General features: G+C 38.9%; 1 protein-coding gene across 3 annotated transcripts in view; it reads right to left on the bottom strand.

Moving 5' to 3' along the window:
- Positions 1 to 26,654, bottom strand: part of LOC127442013 (PEX5-related protein-like) — a 48,390-nt gene extending 21,736 nt beyond the window's left edge. The window contains exons 1-7 of one of the 3 annotated variants that reach the window (XM_051699669.1): positions 26,391 to 26,654; positions 16,373 to 16,465; positions 6,622 to 6,733; positions 5,534 to 5,746; positions 3,696 to 3,825; positions 2,603 to 2,693; positions 880 to 966 (exon numbers count right to left, since the gene is read on the bottom strand). In XM_051699669.1, coding sequence (XP_051555629.1) covers positions 880 to 966; positions 2,603 to 2,693; positions 3,696 to 3,825; positions 5,534 to 5,746; positions 6,622 to 6,733; positions 16,373 to 16,465; positions 26,391 to 26,411 — 747 coding nt within the window. In that variant the 5' untranslated portion in view covers positions 26,412 to 26,654. The remainder of the gene's footprint in view (positions 1 to 879; positions 967 to 2,602; positions 2,694 to 3,695; positions 3,826 to 5,533; positions 5,747 to 6,621; positions 6,734 to 16,372; positions 16,466 to 26,390) is intronic. The other 2 variants (XM_051699670.1, XM_051699672.1) reach the window with 2 other exon arrangements.
- Between the last annotated feature and the right edge of the window lie 326 nt (positions 26,655 to 26,980).

Here is a 26,980-nt window from a genome sequence, read left to right as displayed (position 1 = left end):
AAACTAATATTTGATAGTAGGAAACTTCAGACAGTTTACATCAGAATATTGACTGGATCTCAGTGTCACTGTTAAATATAGCTCCAAAAGCTGCTCTGGCTTTTATCGCTTTCCTTTATTGAGCAAATCACTTTAAAATGGATGTCTTATGAATATTACTGCCCAATAAGCATTTCTGGATGTGAGGCTAGGGAGGTGAGAGCTGACATCATCACAATGCAGCCTCTTTGAGATGTCATTTGTGTTGATGCTGCACTCTTTGGCTAAAAATACACCAATTATGCAGTCTAAACATACAGGGTGAGACTGGCCTTATGAGATGCAAGAAACTGCACTTCCCAGGTGGGCAGATACATTGTGAATAAGCCCTTAGGTAGGAAGATTTGTTTGACAGCAGAGAAAGCTTTCTCCAAACTTTTCAAATGAATAAATAACTGAGATTTTCTTGTGTTTGTGTGTATGTGTGTGTCTGTGTGTGTGTGTGTGGGGGGGGGGGGGGTTAAATGGTTTACGAGGACTTTAGGTTACAAACTGGTAATTACAAGGGTATTATGCTATAAATGTGGTTTATGAGGACATTTCTAGTGACCCCATAATTCAAATCGCTTAAAAAAACATACTAAGCAATGTTTTATTGAAAATGTAAAAATGCAGAAAGTTTTTTGTGAGGGTTAGGTTTAGGGGTAGGGTTAGGGTTAGGGGATAGAATCTATAGTTCGTACAGTATATAAATTATTATGTCTATGGAGAGTCATCATAATGATAGCTGCACCAATATGTGTGTGTTTGTGTGTGTGTGTTTGTGTGTGTGTGTGTGTGTGTGTGTGTGTGTTTGTGTGTGTGTGTTTGTGTGTGGGTGTGTGTTGTAGGGACTCTCACCTCCACAGCAGCCTTGGCTCGCACAAACTCCTCCTCTAATGATCGTTGTCTACCCAGTAAAGCGCTGCCCAGCTGGGGCCTTTGCCGCTGTGCACACAGATGGCCACACACACACACAACACACACCCACACACACACACACACACACACACACAGACAAGGTCAAACAGCCACTCGGTAACACTGATTTGTCCTCAGATCATGCTGAATTGGCAACTTTAAAGTTATGGGCAATAATAAAAAATTTTAGCATGTGTACCTACTAAAAGTATTTTGATTTAGTCACTTTTTAAATGTATGAATTTAATTGCAGAATACCAAAACAAGAGGCATCTGCAAACAAATAATTCTAAACCTTTTCTCAGAAATAACTTCACTTTTCTTAGCCATTTTGGAATTACCAGTACTTTTAACTAACTGATCCCAAGGCTAGTGGACATATTAAGTCAGTTCACTTTAACCCTTATATTGTGTTCCAGTCAAAATTGACTGATTATTTCATCCAGTTGGAATAAAATTCCATGACTTTGTTCACACGGCATTTGAACTCAAAAATTTTTTAGATCATTTTCATAAAATGTTAATGGTTTTATTTCACTTTGTTACAGCTGTGGTGTTCCCAGGCTAAAGTGACCAGCCAATGGAAATGAATGGATTAGACTACAAATTACAGAAATATTAAGTGCTCAGGACCATCCAAATCCTTTAGATGAGTACATATGTGGATATCTGTTTGCACATCCAAAGTCCTCGTGCATGTGCGCGCACACACATACACACACACACACACACTACGTGTGTTGTGTGCCCTTTAGTGCATCGTCTTTCCATGTACACTCTTTGAGGAATATTTCAAGATCTCCTTATCATATTATGTTGTGTTTGGGCTCATTTGAATCGAGATAGTCTGCTGTAAGTTACAACATGTCATTGTCTATATTATATGTTTGTTTCAGGAAGTAATAAGGAAAACATGTCCCACCCGTCCCACTCCTATTACGCCTGTGATTATCAGTACCGCCACAGGGAAAGGTTCAAATTGATGCGAAAAATGTCTGGGGGATGGTATTTGTCAGTAGTTCAGCAATATGGCATTCACAACATTTTTAGGTGTGGCATAGGTTTCTAAATAGCTACATTTTGGGGCCAATGCATATTATTCCTGTACTTGATACAGTACTTTGTCTAGTATATGCAGCTTTAAAGTTGTGGGCAATATTAAATATTTTGTATTACTAATATAGTATTGCTACATTTTAATATTCACTAATATATCTGAGAAACAAGCCCAGCCCATCGTGCACAAAAAGAAAGTTAATGCTGAAATCAGACAAATAAAAACTTATTTTTGGTGCACTCCCACAAAAAGGGAACAAATCCTTTGAATTCTACTTCAAAGAACAAATTTGTACCTTTCCAACTGCACCTTAGAAACATGGAAGGCCTTTTAGTAACACTGTATCTGGCAGGTTACAAAAAATGTGCCTCTCCAGAGGAAGCCTACCTCTCCTAACTATTTGGAGTCCCAAGTATTTGTTTCTTTATCTAATGGAACAATTCTGTTCCCACAAAAGACCACAGTGACAAGGGTTTGTGCCATTTTAAGTATACTCAGGTACATTTTTCTGAGAGTGTGAGGAAGATGTTGATCAATATTGAACACTGCTGTAGTCTTTTTCACCGTGATTTATGAGATTTAAGTATCATTAGTGTGTTACTGTACCTGAGGGGCGGGTCCGGGGTCTGACTCTGTGCTAATGCTCAGCTCCAGGGCACTATGTCTGTTAGAGAAACCTGTCTTAAAATCTGCAGACCTGAAGAGGGAGAGATGCCATGGATGGCCAATGTTAGTTATGTCTGCAATAATGACATTGATGCACAATAGAAAACTGAATTAATAAACTGAAATAAATAATCCAAATCTGACATCCATGATGAATTATGATGCTCTTAAAATTGGACTGTTATAGCAATGTATGCGTTAACTCCACTGCTGGAATCACATAGATTCCCCCCTAAACTTAGGGTGCTTTCACACTAGCACTTTTGATGCGCACCCAGGTTCGAATGACATCAAAGTTCAGTTCATTTGGATGATGTGAATGCTGTTATCCAAACTCGGGTGCGGTTTGCGGGTGTGCTTGAAAATATGGTCTGGGGTATGGTTCATGTAAACTCTGGTATGGTTTGCTGTTGATATGAGCGCAATCGTACCAAATCGCGGAAGTGAACCATTAGTGATGACGTATGATTTGCATCTTTGCAGGCTACCGATTATTGTGGTATAATGCATTTTTCATACCTGCTTGTGTCCAAATAAATCGCAGCTCACATTCGTCACATCTCTTGCAATATGATGTAAACAGAGACCAGCGGAAGTACGGGGAGGGGAGAGGAAACGAACTCGGGTTCGATCTAAGCAATTGAACCAAGTGTGAAAGCACCCTACCTAACCAGATGGCATACAAGTGGTTAAAAGTGATATGTTGACTTATGCAATTAGGCTGGCCACATCTTAGGGCACCTACACACTAGACCCCGTTGAAAAGGTTTTTGGATCCTGTTTGTCCCACGACCCCAAAAGGCTTCTTAACTAGCTTAACCCGCAAGAGCTCCTTGGTCAACCAACTTTACCAGAAAAATTATGCTGATTGACCAGGTTGACCAATTTGATGTAGTCAACTTCAGAAAGGCAGGTCCAGTTCCAATTCACAAAATTCATATCTGTCACATGCTCTGCCAGAGCTTTCTGTAGTGCGTTAGCGCCCTTATCCAATAGAAACACAAATGTAATATTGGGACAAAGCTGAACTTACCACAGAAGCTCACTGGATGAATGGTTGGAATTGCACCTCTTCTTTTCCGATCTCCACTTCCTTCCTCCATTCAAGGCACTGTCTGGGTGAAGGTTAACCTCCTCCCATTTCTCCAGGGGTGAGCTGCTCTCTAAAGACAGTACGGTTAGCGTGCAGCATGACGGGAAATAAAATCGGCAGACTGTCATCAATTCTATGCTATTTAATGAAACAACATTTCAAAAGTTAGATTAAAGCCACCCAGCAGCAGATAAGGATATAGCTTATATGGCAAGCCTATCTCAACCAGCCTGAAGCTCACATGTAATTAAAGCAGTTGGGCTGCTCAATGATAAATTCAGTTCAACAGGGAAAACACGCCAATGAGTTTAGCTTACAGTAGTTTAAGGCGCAATCAACTGGAAATTATCTTTACAGTTCAAGTTGTTTAATACTTTCCAGAGGATTAAGATAAACCAGCGTAGTGTTTTATTTAAAACCACTTCTAGTGTAAGCTTCAGACAAACAACAGAGCTAAAATGCACACATTTCTACTGTGGAGCAGCAGTGTCATGAAAGCCACAGTTTTGTGCTATTATTTATCAATTTGCATAATTTTCCAACATTTCAGATCCACTAAATTTAATTAAATAATATGCTAAACTTGAGTGCTGATGCTAAAGTAACTGCTTCCTGACTAAGTGGTCAATGACATAGAAAAAAATAGACAACAAAGCATAAAAATCTAATTACACTGAGAGCCTGAATTAAATCAGCTGTAAGTTTAATCATATGCACCTCTTAAATTGATTAAAAGAACTCTACACTTGAAGCAATTTTAAAAATTAAGGCTTTTTCATAGATTATTTATTAAAATGGGTTGCAGGGTTTTATGAATTACCCATTTTGTTCGTGGTAGGGAAATACAGCAGATATTGAGGGTATCTAGGTTAATGTAGGTAGATATTAAAGCAAATACCATCCTATCAAATGGGGAAACAAGTGAGTCAGCATTGAGAGCACTGTATGAAATCAAAATTGATCCTATATATTTTATTAATGCATGTAACTGGTCTAAATGATTAATCTATGCATATTTGCTATTTTATAAAAATAAATTGACTTTTTTTGAAAAATTGAATCTTTAATCAAAATGTCATAACTTGATCCTCCAGTGAAATAACTGACTCTTCTCTGCTGATGTATGTAAGGGTTGGTCAGTTTTAACCCTGCCCATCAAGAGTACACAAACCTGCTGTCAAAGCAGCTAATTCAAAGATTAAAAATTAAGTGTATATACAGGTGCATCTCAATAAATTACTGATGTTGAGATTGCTGCTTTTCCCGGTAATTTCTCCAGTAACCGGCTCTGGCTCGAGCAGCACGGTGGAAGGGGTGTGTGTTTGTGTCAACTGCAAACTCGCATTCAGATCTGCCTCTATTCCGGTATGCAACGCCCACTTTTCACAATCAAATCAACAACCGCTAGATAAAATCAAGTCCCTGCCTTACATTTTTTCTTGTTTGATAAGCCGTTTCACTCAAAAATAGATAACAATACAACGCAACTTCCGTTAAATGACAACTTTAAGAAACTTCCAAACCAAACAGAATTGCAATCTCTTTGTTTGAGCAACTGGGCCAATTGAGTTTGGGGCAGGAATAGTCATTATTTTTGCAAAATACAATAACCATGATAATGCACAAATATTATTTTTCTGTTTGCTGCTATCATTACTCTTTACATCTACCCCACTTACACTTGTTTTTCTGTAATTATGAGTATACAATGAAAAGAAGTCCTGGGTACCTTGCTATAATGTACAACTAAACTGAATATATTTAACAAAGAGCTATACCTGAATCTAAATCAGCTCTTTCAGGGTTGGAGGGGCTGGGAGATGATGGCTCTGTCTCCACTTGGATCAGCTCTGTCTCTTCAGTCTTCTTCCTGCGGAGGCTGCTCTTAGAGAAACCATTCCTTAGAGACCCACGGGGGCTCCGTCTGTCCCAGTTCCACCTCCTCTCACATGGTTCACTCAAGTCCACCAGGTCTAGTGTTGTTGACAAGACTAGAGGACATGGAACAAAGCATTAACAACTAGACATTTACATTTTCTGAGGAAAATGTGAGTGGTGCTTACCCAGCCCTTGTTTTTGTTGTCAAGGTGTTGCTTTGTGGTTGCTAGGGTGTTCTGGATGGTTGCTAAGTGGGCTTATGTTGCTAAGCATTAGTCAAATGAGCCTACCTATGTTATTGTGGTCCCTAGATCTGGCTCAGGTCCCTGCTTCAGTGTAAGACTATTTGATTTGTTTCACCTGTTTTATTATCCGCAAGGCAAAAATCTTATGTCTGATCACTTAGAAAAGTTTGGAACAAACCCCTAACCACAAGTATGTGCAATAGTCACAAATATTAGAGGGATAGTTCACCCAAAAATTAAAATTCTCTCATCATTAGGTGCCAGCTCAGATAATGAAGACATTATGTCTTATGCATTACTTTTATGCTGCATTTATGTGCTTTTTGGAGCATGAAAGGTCTGGTCACCATTCACTTGCATTGTATGTCCATACAACAGAGGTGAGATATTCTTCTAAAAATCTTTAATTGTGTTCAGTAGAAGAAAGAAAGTCCTACATATCTGGGATGGCCTGAGGGTGAGTAAATTATGAGAGAATTTTCATTTTTTGAATGAAGTATCCCTTTAAATTGATACTTTACATATAATAGTTTTGAACTGAATGAAATTCTAAGGAGCATCTACATTTTTACACTCAGCAAATATAAATTAATAACTATATTATGTGATGAAAGTAGCCCTGCATTCTTGGATAGAAAGCTTAGCACATTCACAGCAAAGGGACAGAAGAGAAGCAGATGATTGGGAAGATGAATGAGAAAGAGAGGAGGAACAGATGACAAATTAGTAATGAAATGAGGAACCTGCTGTATTGGAGGTGACTGGCCGAGCTGCTCCATCACTCTTGTTCTCACTCTGGAAGTCATCAATGGAAGGACTCAGTAAAGGACGGCTCTCTTGCTGCTCACTACACAACTATAACACACAAACCAAACATACTTCATTTAGAGTACAGCCATTACACTGTATTCATCTTACTCTGCTTTAACATTTATGGAGATCTCTTTTTATGTTGAAGTTCTTGTTTCTAGTTCTTGTCATGTCCATGTTCCCTGTCCCCTGATTTGAAGTTAAGAAAATGTTTAAGTTCACGTGTGGCATTTTTTTGGTGTTAAAATCTCCTTTCTAGCTGAATATGCAGAGACAACTATAAGCAATTTGTAGGTTGACAGTCCGTGCACTGATGAATTTTGCACACAAAACTGGAAACGCTTTCTCAAATTAGTAAGTCCTAATCTGATTGGCTGGTTTGATGGAACTTCTGTGGGTAAAAGCACACAGGATTTTTTATCAGTCCACCTGGAAACAGAGTTGCATTCACAAGCTTCTGGGTTTTTGAGGATGAAACAGTGACTGGATTTGGTAAAGATTGCCAGTTTAGTTGTCAGGATTGCTCCAGCTTCCTAGGGCCTGTAACATGAAGCTAGTTCAGGGGTCTCCAAACTTTTTCAGTTGGGGGCGAAATGCAGAAATAAATTAGGTGCTGCAGGCCGCATCTCTGTAATAATTAAAAAAGGGCTAGATGCTACAAGATTGCCACTATGCATTTTATGTTGTACACTTAATATAATGCAGATTTTAATCATAATTTTTGCTCTATGGTATGCTTGTAAAGGCCCTACATGTAAATAAAGGATAGGCTATTTCACTGACCAAAAACACTTTTTTTCTCTCCCCTTTTTCTCCCCAATTTGCAATGCCCAATTCCCAATGTGCTCTAAGTCCTCGTGGTGGCGTAGTGACTCGCCTCAATCTGGGTGGCAGAGGAGGAATCTCAGTTGCCTCTGCGTCTGAGACCGTCAATCCACACATCTTATCACGTGGCTTGTTGAGCACGTTACCGCGGAGACATAGTGCGTGTGGAGGCTTCACGCTATTCTCCACGGCATCCACGCACAACACACCAGGCGCCCCACTGAGAGTGAGAACCGCATTATAGCGACAACGAGGAGGTTACCTCATGTGATTCTACCCACCCTAGCAACCGGGCCAATTTGGTTGCTTAGGAGACCTGGCTGGAGTCACTCAGCACGCCATGGATTCAAACTCACGACTCCAGGGGTGGTAATCAGCATCTTTACTCACTGAGCTTCCCAGGCCCTAACCAAAAACACTTTTAATGGAACAGTGATGTGTCTTTACAAATTATTATACTCACTTATTTACATTTTTTAATAGTGGTTATATGTCATTGCAACATCCAGTGTCCAGAATATAATTTCTCCATAGAGGGCCATAGTTTGTGCTATTTCTAAATGAATCTCTCATGCACCGCATCAGAGCAGTCTAAGGGCCGCAGATGGCCCACAGGCTGGACTTTGGACACCAATGAGCTAGTTGAACAAACTCAGGCTTAGAGGATTAGTTTCGAGTTGACAAAACCAAACAAATCCAATCAGGCTTAATTGGTGCTGCTCATCAAAATGCAGAATTTAAATACATTTAAACAGCACAACAAGAGATTTTTATAAAAATATGTAAAATTAAAACGCATTTACACTGCAGAATAGATCAACATGAAATCATGAAGAATTAAAACACATGATTTACACAGCAAAAGGGATCAATGTACAAATATGAAGAAATTAAAGTACAGCAAGACGAAACACCACAGCTGATGCGTGAGCTCAAGAGGACTGCTGGAAACAAAAATTCTGAATGTGATAAAAATATAAAACAGCTGTTATATCAATGTGTAAGTCAATTCATATAGGCCTACAGCAAGAAAACAAAACAGACTTATTAATTTAAAATATAAAAGATTTTGTATTCATTTAAATTGAAAGCTTAATATAATTGAATACTATTACAAATTAATATACGCTACTATTGAATAAAAAAGTAAGCACTAGGAATACTGTATGCAATAATTAGTGTGCAATAATAAGACATATTTGTTATTTTTTACTTGTATTGAACTTGAAGTGTTCATTTCTAGTCTATAAAAGAAGTGGTTTTGGAGTCATTCGTCCCTTCCTATAACCATGTTGTGGAGTGATTAAGCTTTTCATATTTAAGAATCGATCATTATTGCGTGCTGACTGACTCCAGCCAGGTCTCCTAAGCAACCAAATTGGCCCGGTTTCTAGGGATGGTAGAGTCACATGGAGTAACCTCCTTGTGGTCGCTATAATGTGGTTCTCACTCTCGGTGGGGCACGTGGTGAGTTGTGCGTGGATGCCGCGGAGAATAGCGTGAAGCCTCCACACACGCTACGTCTCCGTGGTAACGCGCTCAACAAGCCATGTGATAAGATGTGTGGATTGACATCTCAGATGTGGAGGCAACTGAGGTTTGTCCTCTACCACCCAGATTGAGGCGTGTCACTACCCCACCACGAGGACTTAGAGCGCATTGGGAATTGGGCATTCCAAATTGGGGAAAAAAAAAAAATCAATCATTATTTGTAGGTATTATATTAATCCATCTTTCTAGCTGTTTTATAGATAGCAGAATTTTATGTTATGTTTATTTTTTTTTTTTTTTAATATTTGTTATGGCTTGAGTAGGTAAATGAAAACAACACAAGTGTTTTTAAAGAAAATACCCACTTCCATGGTACCTAAAACCCAGAGTTGACGCAACTACACTAAAACTTACTTAGCTAGCCTCCTAATCTAGCTTCATGGTACAGAGGCTTGTTGCACAAAGCTGGTTTCAGTGGCTACCCGGGTAAGTTTGAGTTTAGTTTGAGCAAACTCAAGAAGGCGGGTTCATTTTTATCAGTGTTCATTGCCATAATAACTTACGCTCAGGGCTGTAGCTAGTGAGGTGAAAGGTGGTAACAATTCTAGGGGCCAAAAGGTCCAGGGGGCCCCACAACAAATTCTAAACTGTAAGTTTTAATAGGAAAGGGGCCCAGATTACCTTGCTGTGGCCCTGCTTAGGCTACACAGCTAGTTGAATAGAGTTTCAGGTTGACAAAATCAGACAGAGCCAAACCGGTTTACAGTACTTTTAGTACTTTTAGGCACTTGGGAAAAATGCTGCATAGTAAGGATGTCTTCAAAAATAATGCCATAAATAGTTTTCATTTATCAGTTAACATCATACAAAGTCCTGTAAACATAAAAAAGCTAAATCAATATTTGGTGTGACCACCTTTGCCTTCAAAATAGCCCCAATTCTCCTAGGTACACCTGGACACAGTTTTTCTTGGTTGTTGGCAGATAGGATGTTCCAAGCTTCTTGGAGAATTCGCCACAGTTCTTCTATCTGTTTCGGCTGTCTCAATTGCTTCTGTCTCTACTTGTAATCCAAGAGTGATTCAAAATTCAGTGGGGGGCTTTGTGGGGACCATGACATCTGTTGTAGGGCTCCCTGTTCTTCTATTCTAATCTATTCTACTTACAAAAGTAATGTTTGGGAGTATAAAATGTATATTTCCTATTGAAACACTAAAGCTGAAGATATAAATAACCATCTTAAGACAAATGTTTTTGTGAAGCATCTTAGGTGCCTAAGACTTTTGCACAGTACTGTAGAATGGGTTAATTGATCTCAGGAAGCTCAGTACAAACGTTCTCTGTCAACTCAGAGATTGATCCCGAGTTCGGGGTTAACAATGAAGCTCGTGCACATGAATGAGTGACGAAGGTTGTCCGATCTCTCAAATAAACCATCTTATAATATTTTAATATGTAGGTATAATATATTAAATCATAATATGTAAATCTAAATTCATTTAATGTATATATTTCCCTGTGAAGCACTCTTTAATTTGGAGCAAGAGATTCAGGGGGAGTGACTTTTTGCGTCAGAGATGTCACTTTACTCACAGCTGATTGGTTCAGCATCAGTTAGTGATCTGTAACCCAGAATAAGCCATGTGGCGTAAGTTGCTATGACGATGAACACTGGTAAAAACTCTTCTTGAGCCCGAAAAACCAGAGTTTGCTCAAACTAAACTCAAACTTACCTTAGTAGCTACTGAAACCAGCTTCGTGCAACATGCCTCTGCATATTCTTCTTTGTTTATTTAGTTTTGTCTTTGAAATAGTGTGTACTTGTGTCTTCTGTGCTGTACTTAGACATTCTACACACTTTCAGCAATTTTTCCATTTGTTTTCTGTGCAATCGCTTACGGAGACTGCAGCGACATCATTAAACAAATTTTTCCCACAACAGTCTTTTATATGGTATAATATATTTTAGATAATTCTACCACTACATGGGCATGGCATATAATAACAAAACCAACTGTGATTGATCACTTTACATGTCATTTATTCCAGTGGTTCTCAACCAGGGGGTTGGGACCCACTAAGGGGCCTCAGCACACTTCCAGGGGGGGGTCTAAAGATCTCTTAAAATTCTTTAAAATATGATAGATTATTATAATTTTTATATAATTATTATAATTCAACTTACTGAAAATGCTAAAAAATGTAATAACTCCCTTCAACAGCTTGCTTTTTATGAAGAATATACAGTTCTAGACATTTCTGGAATCACAAGTTTTAAGGAAATATCTTACAATAGATATATCTTATAATATAAATATCTAATAGCCTACATGGGGGGCCTTCAAATATTTTCTTAGACAATGTGGGGCCTTGGATTCAAAAAGGTTGAGAACCACTGATTTAGACAACTCATGCTTTCTTCATTAGTGGGCGATTCTGGGCCACAATAAGCAGCAATTCGCCCCAGACCTTTAGCCATTTTAATCAAAGGTCTGGCTACGTGAGACTAGATTGTCTGTAGTTGAATTATTTTTAATTATAAGCAGCTTGTATCCTGGCAAACTGCAGTTTCAAAATAGCTTACCCAGTACTGTTTGTATGTATTTATAGACTTTATGTTTCCTTTGTTTTGCCTAGCATTGTTTGCTATAAATGATTATCTCCACAAAAGCTACATCATATTATATGTCTATTCCAGTGAGAATATGAAACAATTGGCACTGGGATTGTTATTCTTTAAAGTAAACCTTCCAAGGTCTAGAGTCATCTATGGTCCTTTAACCTGTGAACATTTATTGCATTATGGATTTATTCTTTGAGATGAACATTTTTAAATGTTTATTGACATATGCATGAACAGCATGATTAAAAATCAGAGAACCATCACTGTATGAAGGGATTGTAGTGGTAGATAAAATAATAACCATGGATTCAGATGTACAAACTTAAGATGTATACAGTCAGGTGTAATGCATCTCCAGGTAGGAATGGGCGATACCACTTATTTCTTTTCGAGCCATAACCAAGTACTATCAAGGCCAATATCGCAGATACCAATACCTCTTTAAATGTTTTTATGTTTTTATTTATTTATTTTATTCATGGGATATACAGTAATGGGTAATTTTTTTTAAATTATTTTTAAAAGCCATTTTTTTACACTTACAGGCCTAAAAAGACTAATTTTAGACTTGTGTTGTTTACCTTTATAAAAAATTAACCATTGTTTTACTACAAGAACCATAGTTTAACCTTGGTATTTTTAGTAAAACCATGGTTACTACAGTCATGTTTACTATAATATTATTATTGTAAAACCATGGTTACTATATGGATACTACAATTTACTATAGTAAAACCATAGTTTCCACCAAAAACATGGTTACTACAGTCATGGTTACAACAATATTACTATAGTAAAAGGGTATAATTTATTAACAACAATTATAGAACATTGTTATTGTTTTGACACATCATAAATGTCACACAAACCCATTATAATAAATGCCATGTTTAGATCTGTCATTTAGTGTGAATTAACTCAAGACGCTGTTTTTTTGTCTTTGTGACTTAGTGGTGTGAAAGCTGACTATGTCTGCTAGTGTCTTTCAGCATTTCTAAGTTTTTGAAGAAATCAGAAAGAAGAAATTGTTCCTATTCTACGTAACTACACTACCGGTCAAAAGTTTTGAAACACTTGACTGAAATGTTTCTCATGATCTTAAAAATCTTTTGATCTGAAGGCGTATGCTTTAATGTTTGAAGACAAAAATATAATTGTGCCACCATATTAATTTATTTCATTATAAATCTAAAATTTAATTAACATTTTTTTTTTTTTTTTGGAAATTGATGACTTGGACCAAATAATAAAGAAAAGCAGCCAATAAGTGCCCAACATAGATGGGAACTCCTTCAATACTGTTTAAAAAGCATCCCAGTGTGATACCTCAAGAAGTTAGTTGAGAAAATGTCAAGAGTACATTTCTGCAAATTCTAGGCAAAGAGTGACTACTTTGAAGATGCTAAAATATAACAGAGTTTGGATTTATTTCGGATTTTGTTTAGTCACAACATAATTCTCATAGTTCCATTTATGTTATTCCACATTTTTGATGACTTTACTATTATTCTAAAATGTGAAGAAAAAAATTATAATAAAGAATAAGTGTTTGAAAATTTTGACCGGTAGTGTATATGCTAATAAAATTTATTTTTTCACTTCGAAGCTTATGATATGCATTACAAAAAAAAAAATTTGAATCTATATTTTTATGTGAGGATCGATATTCTTGATACAAAATCAGTATCAGAACTCCACCCATCCTTATCTCGAGGTGAAGTGATACAGTAATGCAGTAACTCTTTGACTTCTGATAAATATACTGCCATAAATATATTGTTTTGATTTCAGTTACTGCATTCAAAGACTCAGAAAGACTCAGAAAGATCTCTTGTTGCAGATATTATTTCAAATACCAATATATATAATGAATCACTCTGTGGTCTGGCAAGTTATGACACAAATTTCTGTGCATCTGGCAATAAGAAATAATACAATGGTAAAATATGTGGCTGTCAAGAATTGCAAAATTAGAAAAGAATTGCCTTTGACTCAGGTCAGCACCGCGAGTGCCCCTCACTTCATAATGGAGGTCATAAATCATCAATAAATAGAGGGTACACAAGAGAATTAATCTATCAGCCATGTGTTTTGTAACAGTCTCAAGGCAATGTGTAAAGAACACATGAGGTTCATCTTGCTTAGGTCTTGTAGGTACCAAATCCATCTAAACACTCCAAACACAATAACAATAAACAATAGCCACGTTTCCACTATCGGGCCAGTGTGAGCCAGGTCTATCAACTGGTCAGCGGGGGCCAATAGTCTCTGATCTCGAGCCGCGAGACCAAATTCGATCTGCATTCCCACCATCGGACCAATAGCCCTACAGTGTTGCCCTAAAACCCATCCTTAATCCGCGCCCTAGTGCCAACGTCACACACCCCACCTATTTTACCATCAAGAGGGAAGCTCAAGCTGAGGTATCAGACTTTGAAGACTAGCTAGCCCTCGAAATGAACATGGATTTGTACTTTTTATTGTTTGTAATATATTTAATCACATCTTCGCTTTGGCAAATGCCGTCGATCTGATGTTGCACATTTTCATCGGTCCAAATATTCAGAAGAGCCCTGATTTTGTCTACTGACCAGTACCGATGATCCTCTAGTCTCCATTGATCTGTTGAGGTAAGCTGATAGCTAGATATGAAAAATTGGGGAATGAGTATCTTGGTGCTGAAACCTCTGTCCTGACTCGGCTAAACTCTGCCTTTGACATTGGCCCTGCCTCAATCCCCAGTTGGCCTTCTTTGGCCCAAGGGTAGTTGGTGGGACAAAGGCCATTTGCCCAGAGGAAGCCCCGAGGAGGCACAATGAAGCCCCGGAAGTGACAGTGGGAATGCAACTGGCACACACTAGCATGCCCTCATTTTGCCCGATAGTGGAAACACAGCTAATTTTATTTTTCCTACCTGAAAGTCACCTCTTAATTGCTTTATAGTTGAAGTGTGTAATTTCTAACATCACCAAATGGATGTGCAAAAATAAGGACTGTTTTTCAAACAGGTCTCCTGAACACTCCCACTCTCTGCCACTGGTCAGCAAACAGATAGTCCTGTCCCAATCTCACACCATTGGTTTAGGTCACTACCACACTTATTTGTTGTTGTTTGAAAACTCAATTTTTTTGTTTCCTATCATCATCATCGTGTCCCAAAGTATGCGGTTAGGGAGAGCGTTTTTGAAAGTCTCCTTTTCGGTAGAGAGAAATGCCAAAAAAGAGCCACAGTTATTACACTTTTGGGGGAAATAAACCTACGAATGGCTTATTAATTGTTGAATTTCTACAATGCATTGGTAACTGAAAACTATTGTATCTGAATGATGCTGCATCAACCCCGCTAGGTGTCAGTGGAAGTCAAAGTCTTTCAAGCAAGTCAGTCCACTGGCAGCCATCTTTGGAACGCTCACAGGAAGCTAATTCCAGTCATGAAAGTGCATCTCCTATCTACTTGAACGGGGAAAGACAGAAATCTCCAAAATGGTTAGTCAAGATTACGATCAAAAAACATGTTTCAAATCAGCAGTAAAATCTGACAACACTGGAATCGTAAATTGTGCTTCTATACCTCAAATTATGATAAAAAAAGGTTTGCTTGCATTACTAATGCGCATATGCGTTCTCGTGTTAATTGACAGGCGATGTCTATATCTAAAAGGTGACTGGCTCTTTTACCTGTAAGGCGGGATTTCCTTTCTACATCCATTGACCATTGGATGTTCCAATTTCTCCCATTCATTTTAATAGAAGTGGCCGTCTCTGCTAAATAGTCTCTGGTGGAAGTCCAAGATGACAAATTAAAAAAACTACAGAGTGGATCTTTAACAATGAAAAAATTACACACTTCACCTTTAAATAGGTCGTTGATTGCTTACAATTTTGCCTTTTGTGTATTCTAACTCCAGCTTGAATTGTCCAAGAGTTCACCAATTACTTTCACTTACACTTCCTCCTTTGTACAGGATGAGCTAACAAGTCTTCGTCAGCCCATTTTCACAATGCATGCTCTCAGCAGTAACTGGCATAAATTCCCCACTGAGCAGCTTATCACTATGTATTGAGAAATCCATGGCTCTCTGCCACGACCCCAATGGAATAGAACCAAGCTTTCCAAATCACAAAATCCTCAAACAGTGGGCTAAACCTTTTATAATTAGCCAAATGATGTCCACACTTCATTTTATGATGATAAGGTGGTGCCACAATATATAAGCATTCATAGAAAACATTGCCATATTTCAGAACATCCACAAAATCCAATTTAATTTGCTTCCTACTATCACATTATTCCCTACGTGAGAACAAACACTAAATAACATCAACATGCATCTCTGGCTTTGGTATAAAACAGGTCATGTGCATGCGATTCAAAGGCAAAACAACAAACAGAAATTAATGTAAAGCAACAAAACATTCTGCAGCTGCTTATGGGGAGTAAATTAGACAGCACAGTGCAGCTCTCATGTAAAGCAAATGCCACTTTTGTTTGTGTCGTGAAACACTGAGTGGTCCCAATGGACTTTCTCATTATCATGGGTCTTTATGACATCATCTAGTCTGAACCCCATAGAGCAGCTTGCTTTAGAAACAAGTAAGCACTTCCACACACATGGCTCAAGTGTGTAACACTAACGAATATTCAAAGCAGGGTGCACCAAGCTCTTGGGTTTACATCACTTATTCACACGGTCACTTAAAAGATGCTTGGTGCTCCCTGTTGGTGGGTGTATGTGCTCAGCCCACCTTGGTTGTCTCGGTGAGCAGGGGTTTTCCATCTGAGGATGCCTTACTTGGTAGCTCCTTCAGCACCATAGCAACCGCCCTAGAGTCTTTCGCCTACAACAGTGAAATCAACAGTGAATTGTGTCAGTTTGTGTTCAGATTTTTGCAGGAATTGTGTGGGTTCTATATTACTATATTACCAATTCAAATAAAGCCATGATTATTTAGAGGCTTAAAATTCTCACTTTTAAAGCCATTTTTGTTGAAAGAAAACTGCAATTAACCCAACTGACACAAAACAATGTGCATAATTAATATGCTCATCATCTATCAGTTCTAAAGCACAAAATAAATAAATTATATTTGATATAAGAAAAATAAATTGTCAAAAACAACTCATCGTCGCCAAAAACAATGCAGATCTAAGGACATGCTAAAGTACACTGAGTAGTACACCATTTAAACTAGCATTGCTCTATTCAGGGATGCAATAGAATAGACGTTGTCCATAAACACAGGCCTTACAACTGTTCTTTTAACAGTCCCCACCCCATTCAGACAGATCTAAGCACTTAAGCCACCACTGGGACACGGCGAGCTGGAGTGGAAGCAATTCACTGGCAATGTTTAACACTGCAGACTGCAAACATAAAAAACTGGGTCCTTACTAGCGTGATGATTGGCAGGCATGTAATGCTAAGGGGATGGAAGTCGGCTGATGCGCCCTCATTTCATGAGTGGTGCACCGAGTTGGGCAGAGTTGCGGTGTTTGAAGAGATGTCACATAGACAGCTGGGCAGTTTGGGAGCACATGGGAAGAGGTGGGGCACTTATTTGGCCTTCTTAGTAGGTTGCCAGGGAGTAGCAGTGGAGAGGGATGAGTTTAATTAAAATTATATGTGGAACCCTTTTTCTTTTATGTTGGTTAATTGTATATGTTTTTGTTATGTCATTGAGTATTTTCTCTGGACTGTTTGTTTATATGTGTGTCTGTTGTTATTTAATGTTTGACCACTGGGATGAATGTTGTGTGGCGAGTGGGAAGGGGTGGGGGCACATAATTGTTAAAAATTGATTCTGTGTATTCTTGTGTTGTTTGTTTAAATTTCTATATGGAATCAATAAAAAAAATAAATAAAATAAAAAGCATTACTGCAAGGCCTAACATATGTGCAAAAAAAGCTAAACAAAATAATAAATTTTCATGTCATTGGTGTTATCAATGTTAAAAACGTATTAATTTGGGGCCAGGGTAAGCTCAGTGAGTAAAGACGCTGACTACCAACCCTGGAGTCGTGAGTTCGAATCCAGGGTGTGTTGAGTGACTCCAGCCAGGTCTCCTAAGCAACCAAATTGGCCCGGTTGCTAGGGTGGGTAGAGTCACATGGGGTAGCCTCCTCGTGGTCACTATAATGTGCTTCACTCTTGGTGGGGCACGTGGTGAGTTGTGCGTGGATGCCGCAGTGGATGGCGTGAAGCCTCCACACGCGCTATGTCTTCACATAACAAGCCACGTGATAAGATGCTCGTGTTGACGATCTCAGACACGGAGGCAACTGAGATTCGTCCAAATGTGCAAATAGTGATTTTCCCACAACAACAACAAAAAATATTAATTTACAATTTACTGTATTTTTTCACATGGTTCATTTAAATATGCAATTGGTGTAAAACTGTTCAATGTTCATGCGATAGCTTTTTATTAAAAAAAAAAGCTTTAATGGCATGATTTTATTAATTTTAGTCTCAATTGTTTTTAGATCAGTAGAGTATGTTGTATGATGCTATTGACACTATCTATAAATTAAGGTATATAACAAAAAAAAAAAAAAAAAAAAAAAAAACACTGCAGACTGCTATTTAAACCCCAGTGTAGTTGCTGAGGTGAACAGCTACATGTTGGCTCCATATAGCAATCAAACATAATCTAACAATGATGTTGTGATATAGTGATCAATGAAGTGAACAGCAAATGCAGTACTCCTTGTTCCAGCAACACCACAACACCAGAGAAATACTTTAAAGAAATACTGTATAATAAACAGAAGAACGTTCAAAAAGAAATACTGTATAATAAACAGATTAACTTTCAAAAATGTTGCTTTCCAGAAGTTTAGATGTTTTTACAAAATGATCACACAGGAAATTGGTGTGTTAGTTCCGATTTTTTCCCACTTAAATTCGGACCCAATGTGCTGAATTCCAGACTAGAGCCACCATGCGGTGAATGTTCATGCCCGAAAATCGCAAGTAAGTATAGCTGCAGGATGGAGATCTCCAAATGGGGCGTAATCTCCAAAAGAGGGCAGAGTTACTCTAGAAAGGGGCAGGATACTCTAAAAGGGGTTGTGCCAACTCCAAAAAAGTTGTCACTTCCACACACGGTTATGATTAGGGAAAGGGTTAGGGGCTCTCTATATTTTTAAATGTCGGTTTGGAGCTCCCTCCCGTTTTGGAGCTCTGCCTGCAGCTATATCCTTCTCGAAAATCGTCATGCTGTGCCTTTGACATCACATCCCTTTTGATCTCCAGCTAGCAAGATACTACATTTTCCAAGAAGTAAGTGAAAGAATGCTGTTTTGGTCTCAGAACTGTTATTTTAGTGTTAAGGTTAGGTTTAGGGTTAGGACCATATGTGAAGCGCTCTGTCAAAATTGTAAGTTGTAAGACGCAATGGGCCGTTTTTTTAAAAACGTGAATTTGTTTCATAATAATTAAAAGGGGTCATGACATGAGGAATACAATTTTCCTTGATATTTTGATATGAGGTCATTTTATTATACTGAAAAAACATACTGTAAGTTTCAGAATTCAAAACTTCCTCCTCACTGCAAAAAGAGCTTTTGGTGAACCAAGCTGTCATAACGACTCATTCTCTACTTCATCCACATTGTGATGTCACACTGTGGTAGACATTTGCATCTGACCGCATTCACAACAACACCTGCTTTACCTTTAATCACATCAGTAACCCGCCCAGTAGTGGTGAGCAAGCCTCCTGCGGCTCCTAGCTCCGAGCCTCCCACGGCTCCTAGCTCCAAGCCTCCCACGGCTCCTAGCTCCAAGCCTCCCATGGCCAATGAGCCAGCGCCCACGCCTGTAGCCTCAAATGTTACTTGACCGTTACGTAGCCCCCATAACTACGCTCCCAGCGTTCCGGAAAAGGAGAAGGACTAGGACACCTTCTACCCAGTCTCTGCCAGTGCTCATGACCTCGGAGGTCGTCCCCAGTCGCTGCCAGTGCTCATGACCACGGAGGTCGTCCCCAGTTGCTGCCAGTGCTCATGACCATGGAGGTCGTTCCCCAGTCGCTGCCAGCTCTCGTCGAGCCTTCCACGGCTTCGCCCCTCGAGCCTCCCACGGTTCCGCCCGTTGAGCCTCTCCTGGCTCCGCCTTCCATGGCTCCACCCTCAGAGTCTTCCACGGCTCCGCCCTCAGAGTCTTCCACGGCTCCACCCGCTTCCCCAGAGACTCCTCCTCCAGCATCTCCACCCGCTCCCCCAGAGAATCCTCATCCAGCGTCTCCACCCACTCCCCCAGAGACTCCTCCTCCAACATCTCCGCCCACTCCCCCAGAGACTCCTCTTACAGCGGCTCCACCCACCCCTCCAGGGGCTCCACCACCTGACTCAGTCCCTGCCCTGTGGCCGCCTCCCAGGCCTCCTGACCCTGTCCCTGCTCTGTGGCCACCTCCCAGGTCTCCTGACCCTGTCCCTGCTCTGTGGTCACCTCCCAGGCCTCCTGACCCTGTCCCTGCTCTGTGGTCACCTCCCAGTTCTCCTGACCCTGTCTTGGCCCTGTGGCAACCTCCCAGGCCTCCTGACCCTGTCTCTGTCCTGTGGCCACCTCCTGACCCGGTCCCGGCCCTGTGGCCACCTCCCAGGCCTCTTGACCCGGTCCACGCTCTGTGGCCACCTCCCAGGCCTCCTGACCCTGTCCCCGCTCTGTGGCCACCTCCTAGGCCTCCCGACCCAGTCCCAGCCCTGTGGCGACCACCCAGGCCTCCGGACACTATCCCAGCCCTGAGGCCACCCCCCAGACCTCCGGACCCAATCCTTACCCTGGGGTCTCCTCCCTGGCCACCTGGTCATCTTCCTGCCCTCCTCAGCCATCTTTGGGGTGCCAGGAGTCGCCTCTTAAAGGGGGGGTTATGTCACAGACTGTCTCCTTCATATTTCCTAGGACTCTTATTTTGAAGTGTCTTCCTGGACTACATTTCCCATAATGCACTGCCCTCATCACTGCCATCTGTTCCCCATCATTCTCACCTGTTTTCCATTCCCTCATTAGCCCTTGTATGTATACATATATATACCCTCTAGTTTTGCATTTCTTTGTCAGTTCCTGTTTGTTGCTTTTATGAGTTCCTGTCGATTTGTTTCACTATTATCATCATTGACAGCCTGCATTTAGATCCACCGTCTCCCGTCTCATCTCAGCAACCATACATTACAACATCATCTATTTAAAGTTAATTCACTCCACTAAATAAATGTGACATTTATTGTAGCAATAGGGTTTTTGTGGTGTTTGATATAGCTTTAAAGTACAGAAGTTGTTCGTGTTCTATTATTTTGTTAATAAATTGAGAACAAAAAGGAATTATTAGGATAAATGAAACAAATAAATAAATAGTCAGTTACAATAATATATGGTTTGTCTGTATTCTTCAAGCGATTTCGGTTATGTTTATATCTTTATAAATGTTTATTATAGAAAATAACAATATTCTGAATGAATAATAGCTGGTTAGCCTAAATTATGTAAAAATACAGTTTAAAAAACAAAACACCATCTATGCAACAAAGTAGAATACATTAAATGCGCACATCTTATAGTGTCATTGGGGAGCCCCACTACGATTGAAATCTTAGAATCGCCCCTGGTTTTTATTATCTGTATATTTATGTATTTATGTTTACTAAAAATACTCCATGTAATTTTCTGAGTTGAGGCATTTCATTCTGAGTTGATTTTTTTCTGAGTCGAGACAGTTATTACTACAGCTTTCTGGGCTTCCAGAGCCTTTCAAGTGTCAAAAACTCCCAGTAAATAAACACACACATGACAAGGCGAACATGATTATGATTAATGATTCTAAGGTTGTTTTAACCTATTCCTCCACCGACATGAGTAAATACGGGTCTGGCGTTTCAGGCTCATGGATGCATGCACAACAGCACCACTGCTGTAAAAAAAATCCACTGAAAGATAATTCCACATTTCTATTAGAGTACTATGCACATACCAAGCAATGATCAAAGCGCAGCTTCTAGTAGGAACAAAAACATTGTTTTACCTTGAACATCTTCCAAGCAATACCTTGGAAAGCGAGGCAGCCTAGGCTGCATCAATCTTTGCTTGTGTTTGAGGTCAGTGTCGGCTCCTCTGAGGCCCACCAGGGGCTTATTAGCATTAATCATACCTTCAGCAACCACAGTATATTCAAAGTTAGTTAAAAGACCCCAGTTTTATACATACAGTATCCAAGCAATTATCCCTTCACAGTGACAACTGGAAAATGTTTGGCTAGAGCATTACACAAAGCATGAGACAACATTATTTTAAGGCCATGCACGATGAGATTTGCTTTTACAGAGAAAGGCACTGTGAGTATAATCCGCACATGTGAAGCACGCTTATAGGTCAAACAAAAAAAGCCTGTGCTATTTGCACCAAGCTTCTTTTTTTTTTCTTTTTTTTTTTTTTCAATTTACAATAATCCTCTACATTTTGCACCTACTTAATATTTGTGCCATCCACCATGGCAGTTGTATCAGATGGCAGTATGTGGTCTATGGAGCGTGATCTGGTTCAGGAAAAGTGGCACAACAGCTGCAATGGCATGAGCAAATCCAGATGCTTTTAGTGATTAGCAGTTTAAGCTGCAGTGAAGAGCAACCTGCCTTAGGGTTCGCATCTGACCCACTTTTTGAAGGCATGGAGGGGATGAATTCCAGAGGGAGCGTATGTGCCCTGTCTTCAGTCTTCCAAGGAGTCAGTGGCATTTACATATCTTGTGCTGAATTCATGAATGGGACTAATCCATTAGTTTACATTGAAATTGGCGAGCTCAGCACAATTTAAAGTCAAAATGAAATGCAGTTCGCAACCCATTTGACTTCCATAATCCTACATATTTCTGAGTGAAAGAAGATATTTAAAGGAAAAATGCATAAGGTGGGACTTTATCCATCAAGAATTGATTGGATCGTGAAAAGTGGCCATTACATACCAGAATGGAGTCAGGTGGATGGTGGAGGGGTTAAAAAGTAATAGGGATTCATGATATCGGCTGTAAATAAAAGTTGTTACAGAGACAAATCAATTTATAACTTGAAATTAATTTTATTATTTCAAATAATGCATTAATGAATTTTACATTTTGATGCACTAGAACATGCATTTACAAAGTAAACAATGTCAATTTTGATTTTATGTTGATAATATGCTGAGCTCAATGTTCAGTGTTCTCTACAGAGCTCAGTATGAGTGAGAATTGGAAATTCTCTCAGGTTTCTGGAACATTGTGAGATAAACATATAAGCAATGTCAGTTGATCAGTGGTTTATCGTGTGGTTTAACTTTCATTGACTTTCAAAAGCAGTACTCTGATTTTTAATGTTCCAATGTAAGATCTACTAATCCAGATGCTTTTAATCAACTATCAACTAGCCTTTGTACATTTAAAGTGTGGCTTTCTATGTTATGTTAACTGAAAACGTACTGAAAAAGACAATTTGATAGTTGGTTAAAAACATCAGGATTAGTAGGCCCTATAATGGTCAATTGCAATATATTGTATATATTATATATTGCTGCAAAATATAGTTTTATTTCAACATGTTTTCTCAATCTCTTGTTGTTTAATTCTGATGTTGTTTATTGGATTATCATTAGTCCTCCATTGGTTTTCCATGATGAAGTCCTAAACAGTATGTTCTTGTTTTTCCATTTAAAAAACAATCAAAGTGTGATTGACTTTTTGAAAGAATGAAAAATACAACGTGTTCTTTTATTGACTATGCCTCCTTTCATGGGTGCCTGGGCAGGTTAAATAGCACTAAATTACTGCCTTTTCTGAGATCTTTAGCTAGGGCCCTATGATTTCCGCGATACAGAAAACACGTACAGAATCACAGAATCCATTCATAAAAATGGAATTAACTATAAAATGTAGAATGTCACAGAATTTGACATATTTGGGATCAAATTAATGTATGTCCTAATGTGATGATTAAAGCACAAAAGCGTGGGATTTAATGTAATAAATAGTCTGCATGTGCTGCGCATTTTAAATAAATGTTTGAAGTTGGCCGCTCATACACAAACACTGAGCATCATGAGCATCAAGCATACTGTTTGTGTAATTAATGACAGAAAGCAGAATTTAATCAGTCCTAATTCACTATGAAGTGCCCAGCATATGCAGACTATATAGAATGAAATCACAGCCTCTTGTGGTTTAAAAAGCACATTAGGCTATATAGTGAACTGCTTGTCCGGAGGTGTGCAGCTGTCATCAAAAACATACAAATTGAATGTGCTTTATCCGGTTTTCCTCCAAAATAAAAGCTCAATTTAACTAGACGTGTGAAATTGAAAAACATGCAACAGCATTATATTACTACTGTATAATAAAATATATTATTCTATATAGTGGCCTAATACTTATAAAGAATAATTGCATTATATTTAAGCAATATCTCACAAGCAAGAGTGCTGTTCTACTCAATAAAAATGTTCATTGATGCTTTCATTAATACTGTGATGCTCTGCTGTGCAGCACTGTATTTGACAAAAACAAAATAACTCCAATGTTATGTTTTGGTTTGTGATGTGAGGATCTGTATAGAAGCACTTCATTTGATAAAAAAAATAATACAATGGTATGTTGAAAAGTATTGTTTTGTTTTAATTTGACTCAGTTTTGTTTCAGTTTGTTTAAACTTTAAAACACAGTATTTGGGGAAAATAAAACAGAATTTGGAGAAGAAAAAAACAGATTCCATAGGGCTTTATTTTATTACATATGGAGACAATATTTGATATGTAAATGAACAAGACAATTAACAATATACTGCAAATAGATAATATATGCAGTATGTACTTGCATCACACAAGGAGTTGGTTTCAATTTAACTTTTGCACTGACACTGTTTGGTGAAGTTCAGTATGCGGTTGCTTGAGAATTCATTACTGTTATTGAGTTAATAATGACTCATTTAACATTTTGCAGAATTAATCTTTACTGTGCTTAATTTGCTTCATTCTTTTTTTTGGGGGGGGGGGGGGTGAAGAAAAATACAGCAGCATCAACTGAGAATATAACTGAAAAATTTGAATATCTTAAATTCTTGAAGATCAAATTTAAGGGTAAAGTATGAAAGTGAATCTGATCTCTACCAATCTCAAAAGCTATTACTAAAAAAAAAAAAAAAAAAAAAAAGATCACATTTTTGGACAGACTGCCTTTGAAGCTCACACACCTCAGTCTGCTGACATAAATGGGACAAAGGCAGTATTCCAAGCGCAAAACTCCCAACATAATGATTTAGTGGAGGTAAATTTCAGCTGATAAGAGCCAAGAGCACATCAAAGGGCTTTCTCATGCTTCTCTTTGTTAGTCTCCCACAGTCCCACACAAGGCTGAACTAATGGCCTCAACTTATATTGCATGCCTGCACATTGCTGCCATCAATGTTTCAAGTGGGCATTAAAGCATGTGAGAAGCATTACCGTCTCTCATCTGAGAATTAAATGTAGTACTTCCATCACAATTGAGAGCCAATTCACAGTAGTCGAATGATTAAAATGCACTAAAAATCAACTAAGCATTGAACCCCTTCACTCTCAGTGGCTTATGAGTAGATTCAAAGCTTGCAGTGCAGTGAGTGGCAGTGCTTAGTTTGGAGCTTCAGTATCATCCATAAAACATTGCCATGCAAGCTTTACAACACAATTTTAAACTTAAAAAACATGTTTTACAATATCCCTCTGTGCCTTCTCCTGCCTGTGCATCAAGAACATCAGACAGGAACTGAAGGGAAAAGTCGTAAATCGTGCTTACTAGCAAACATGAGGACAGTACATTACTTTTTAAAGGTCCCTAATCACTAATGCGAAGGCATTTTACATTGTACAGTCATGGGAAATGTGACACAGACCTTTGGACTAATATCGTACCACTCAGATTTACAGCTTGGTAAACTGAAGACATATTTATCTTGAGGAACTGGAAGCAAACCACACTTGATGGCAGTTCCCTGAAGTGCAAGTGCAGGATCATCAGTCACATGAACAGCAGCAGGCAACATCTAAGTTCATCTGACTCTATGAAGGTCAAATTCCTTTCAAGTGCAAAAGAGATATGTTGAGCTGGCAGTTACGTAGGGGTCATGACATCCATGTTTATTTGGTTTTAACCATACTCCAGTATTAGATCTTATGATTTTGAAAAAATGCATGGTCATCAAAAAAAAAAAAAAAAAAAATATGTTATCAATGCATCTTAAAACAGTTTCCTACCATGTGTTAGGACCTATTCTATTCTAAATTGCATGCTTGATCTTAGGCCTGAACACATCCAAGTACAATTTCACAAGCTGTTTATTGGTTAAAGCAATTTATACAGGCAGATATTGATATTTTGTCAAGAACCATTACAGGCTATAACAAGTCTCATAACTTAGAAAACTTACTGAGTTTTCGAGGCCACTCATAAGTCACGATGTTTTTATTCGATGCACGAGATCTACAAAAACAACTAGAACAGAGTGTTCAGACAGTTACAGCTTTAAACGGGACAAACAACGCATTGCAACATGATCTTTGCTTAAGTTCACCTCCTCCTTTTACAGTTCTTGCTTGTGTCATTAATATTTCCCCCTTTGCACATATGCTAAAAACACGGCTTAAGGAGTGAGATTTTCCAGTTGAGAATAGTAAAAACTCTATTTAGTTTTCATTGCACACGTTGCGATATAGATGCTTAACGCGCCGTTGCCCAATAATAGATCAAAGAAGCACGCGAGCTTACCTGTGAATGTCCCTGGTACATATTGAGTCCAAGTGATTGAAAACACCCTCCGTCTGTTGGTAAATTGTCAATGAGGGGGATATAGAGGTGCGGAGCTGTCCCTGAGTCTCGGGTACTGAAATGTTTTCATGCTCCAGCTGCGTCCACGTGAGGATTCCTCTTCACTAGACCGCGCATACGAGTTTCTGACGTTCATATCATGTCGTGAGCGTTGAGGCAGAGCGATCACTGTGTGATATGGCCAAAGCTGTGTGGTCTTTTTTCTTTTTTCCTCGGGTTATTCCACTCCTTAGTGGAAATGTTCCTGTCCCAGCCCACTTCAGGGCGGAAACGCCTCAATGAGCAAAATGCCACCTCCCATGAAAAACATCAACGCTCAAGATGTGCTGCTGCTGCTGTTGGAGGGTGTCATTAGGCTACTCTAGAGTTTTATTAATGTACTTAATACTGCTGAGTCGACATGTTCTGTTTTATTATTGTTTACACTTCACATCATATGCCTATTGCATAGTAATAATACTAACCAAGCATATTTGTCGCAAGCAGATTCACATAATAAATAGGGTTATTGGTTAATGTGGGATCCATAA

This window comes from Myxocyprinus asiaticus, chromosome 6 (genome assembly GCF_019703515.2).
Source record: "Myxocyprinus asiaticus isolate MX2 ecotype Aquarium Trade chromosome 6, UBuf_Myxa_2, whole genome shotgun sequence".
Lineage (NCBI taxonomy): Eukaryota > Metazoa > Chordata > Actinopteri > Cypriniformes > Catostomidae > Myxocyprinus > Myxocyprinus asiaticus.
The sequence above is the reverse complement of the archived record's forward strand: the minus strand, read 5'-3'. Positions and strand labels throughout refer to the sequence as shown.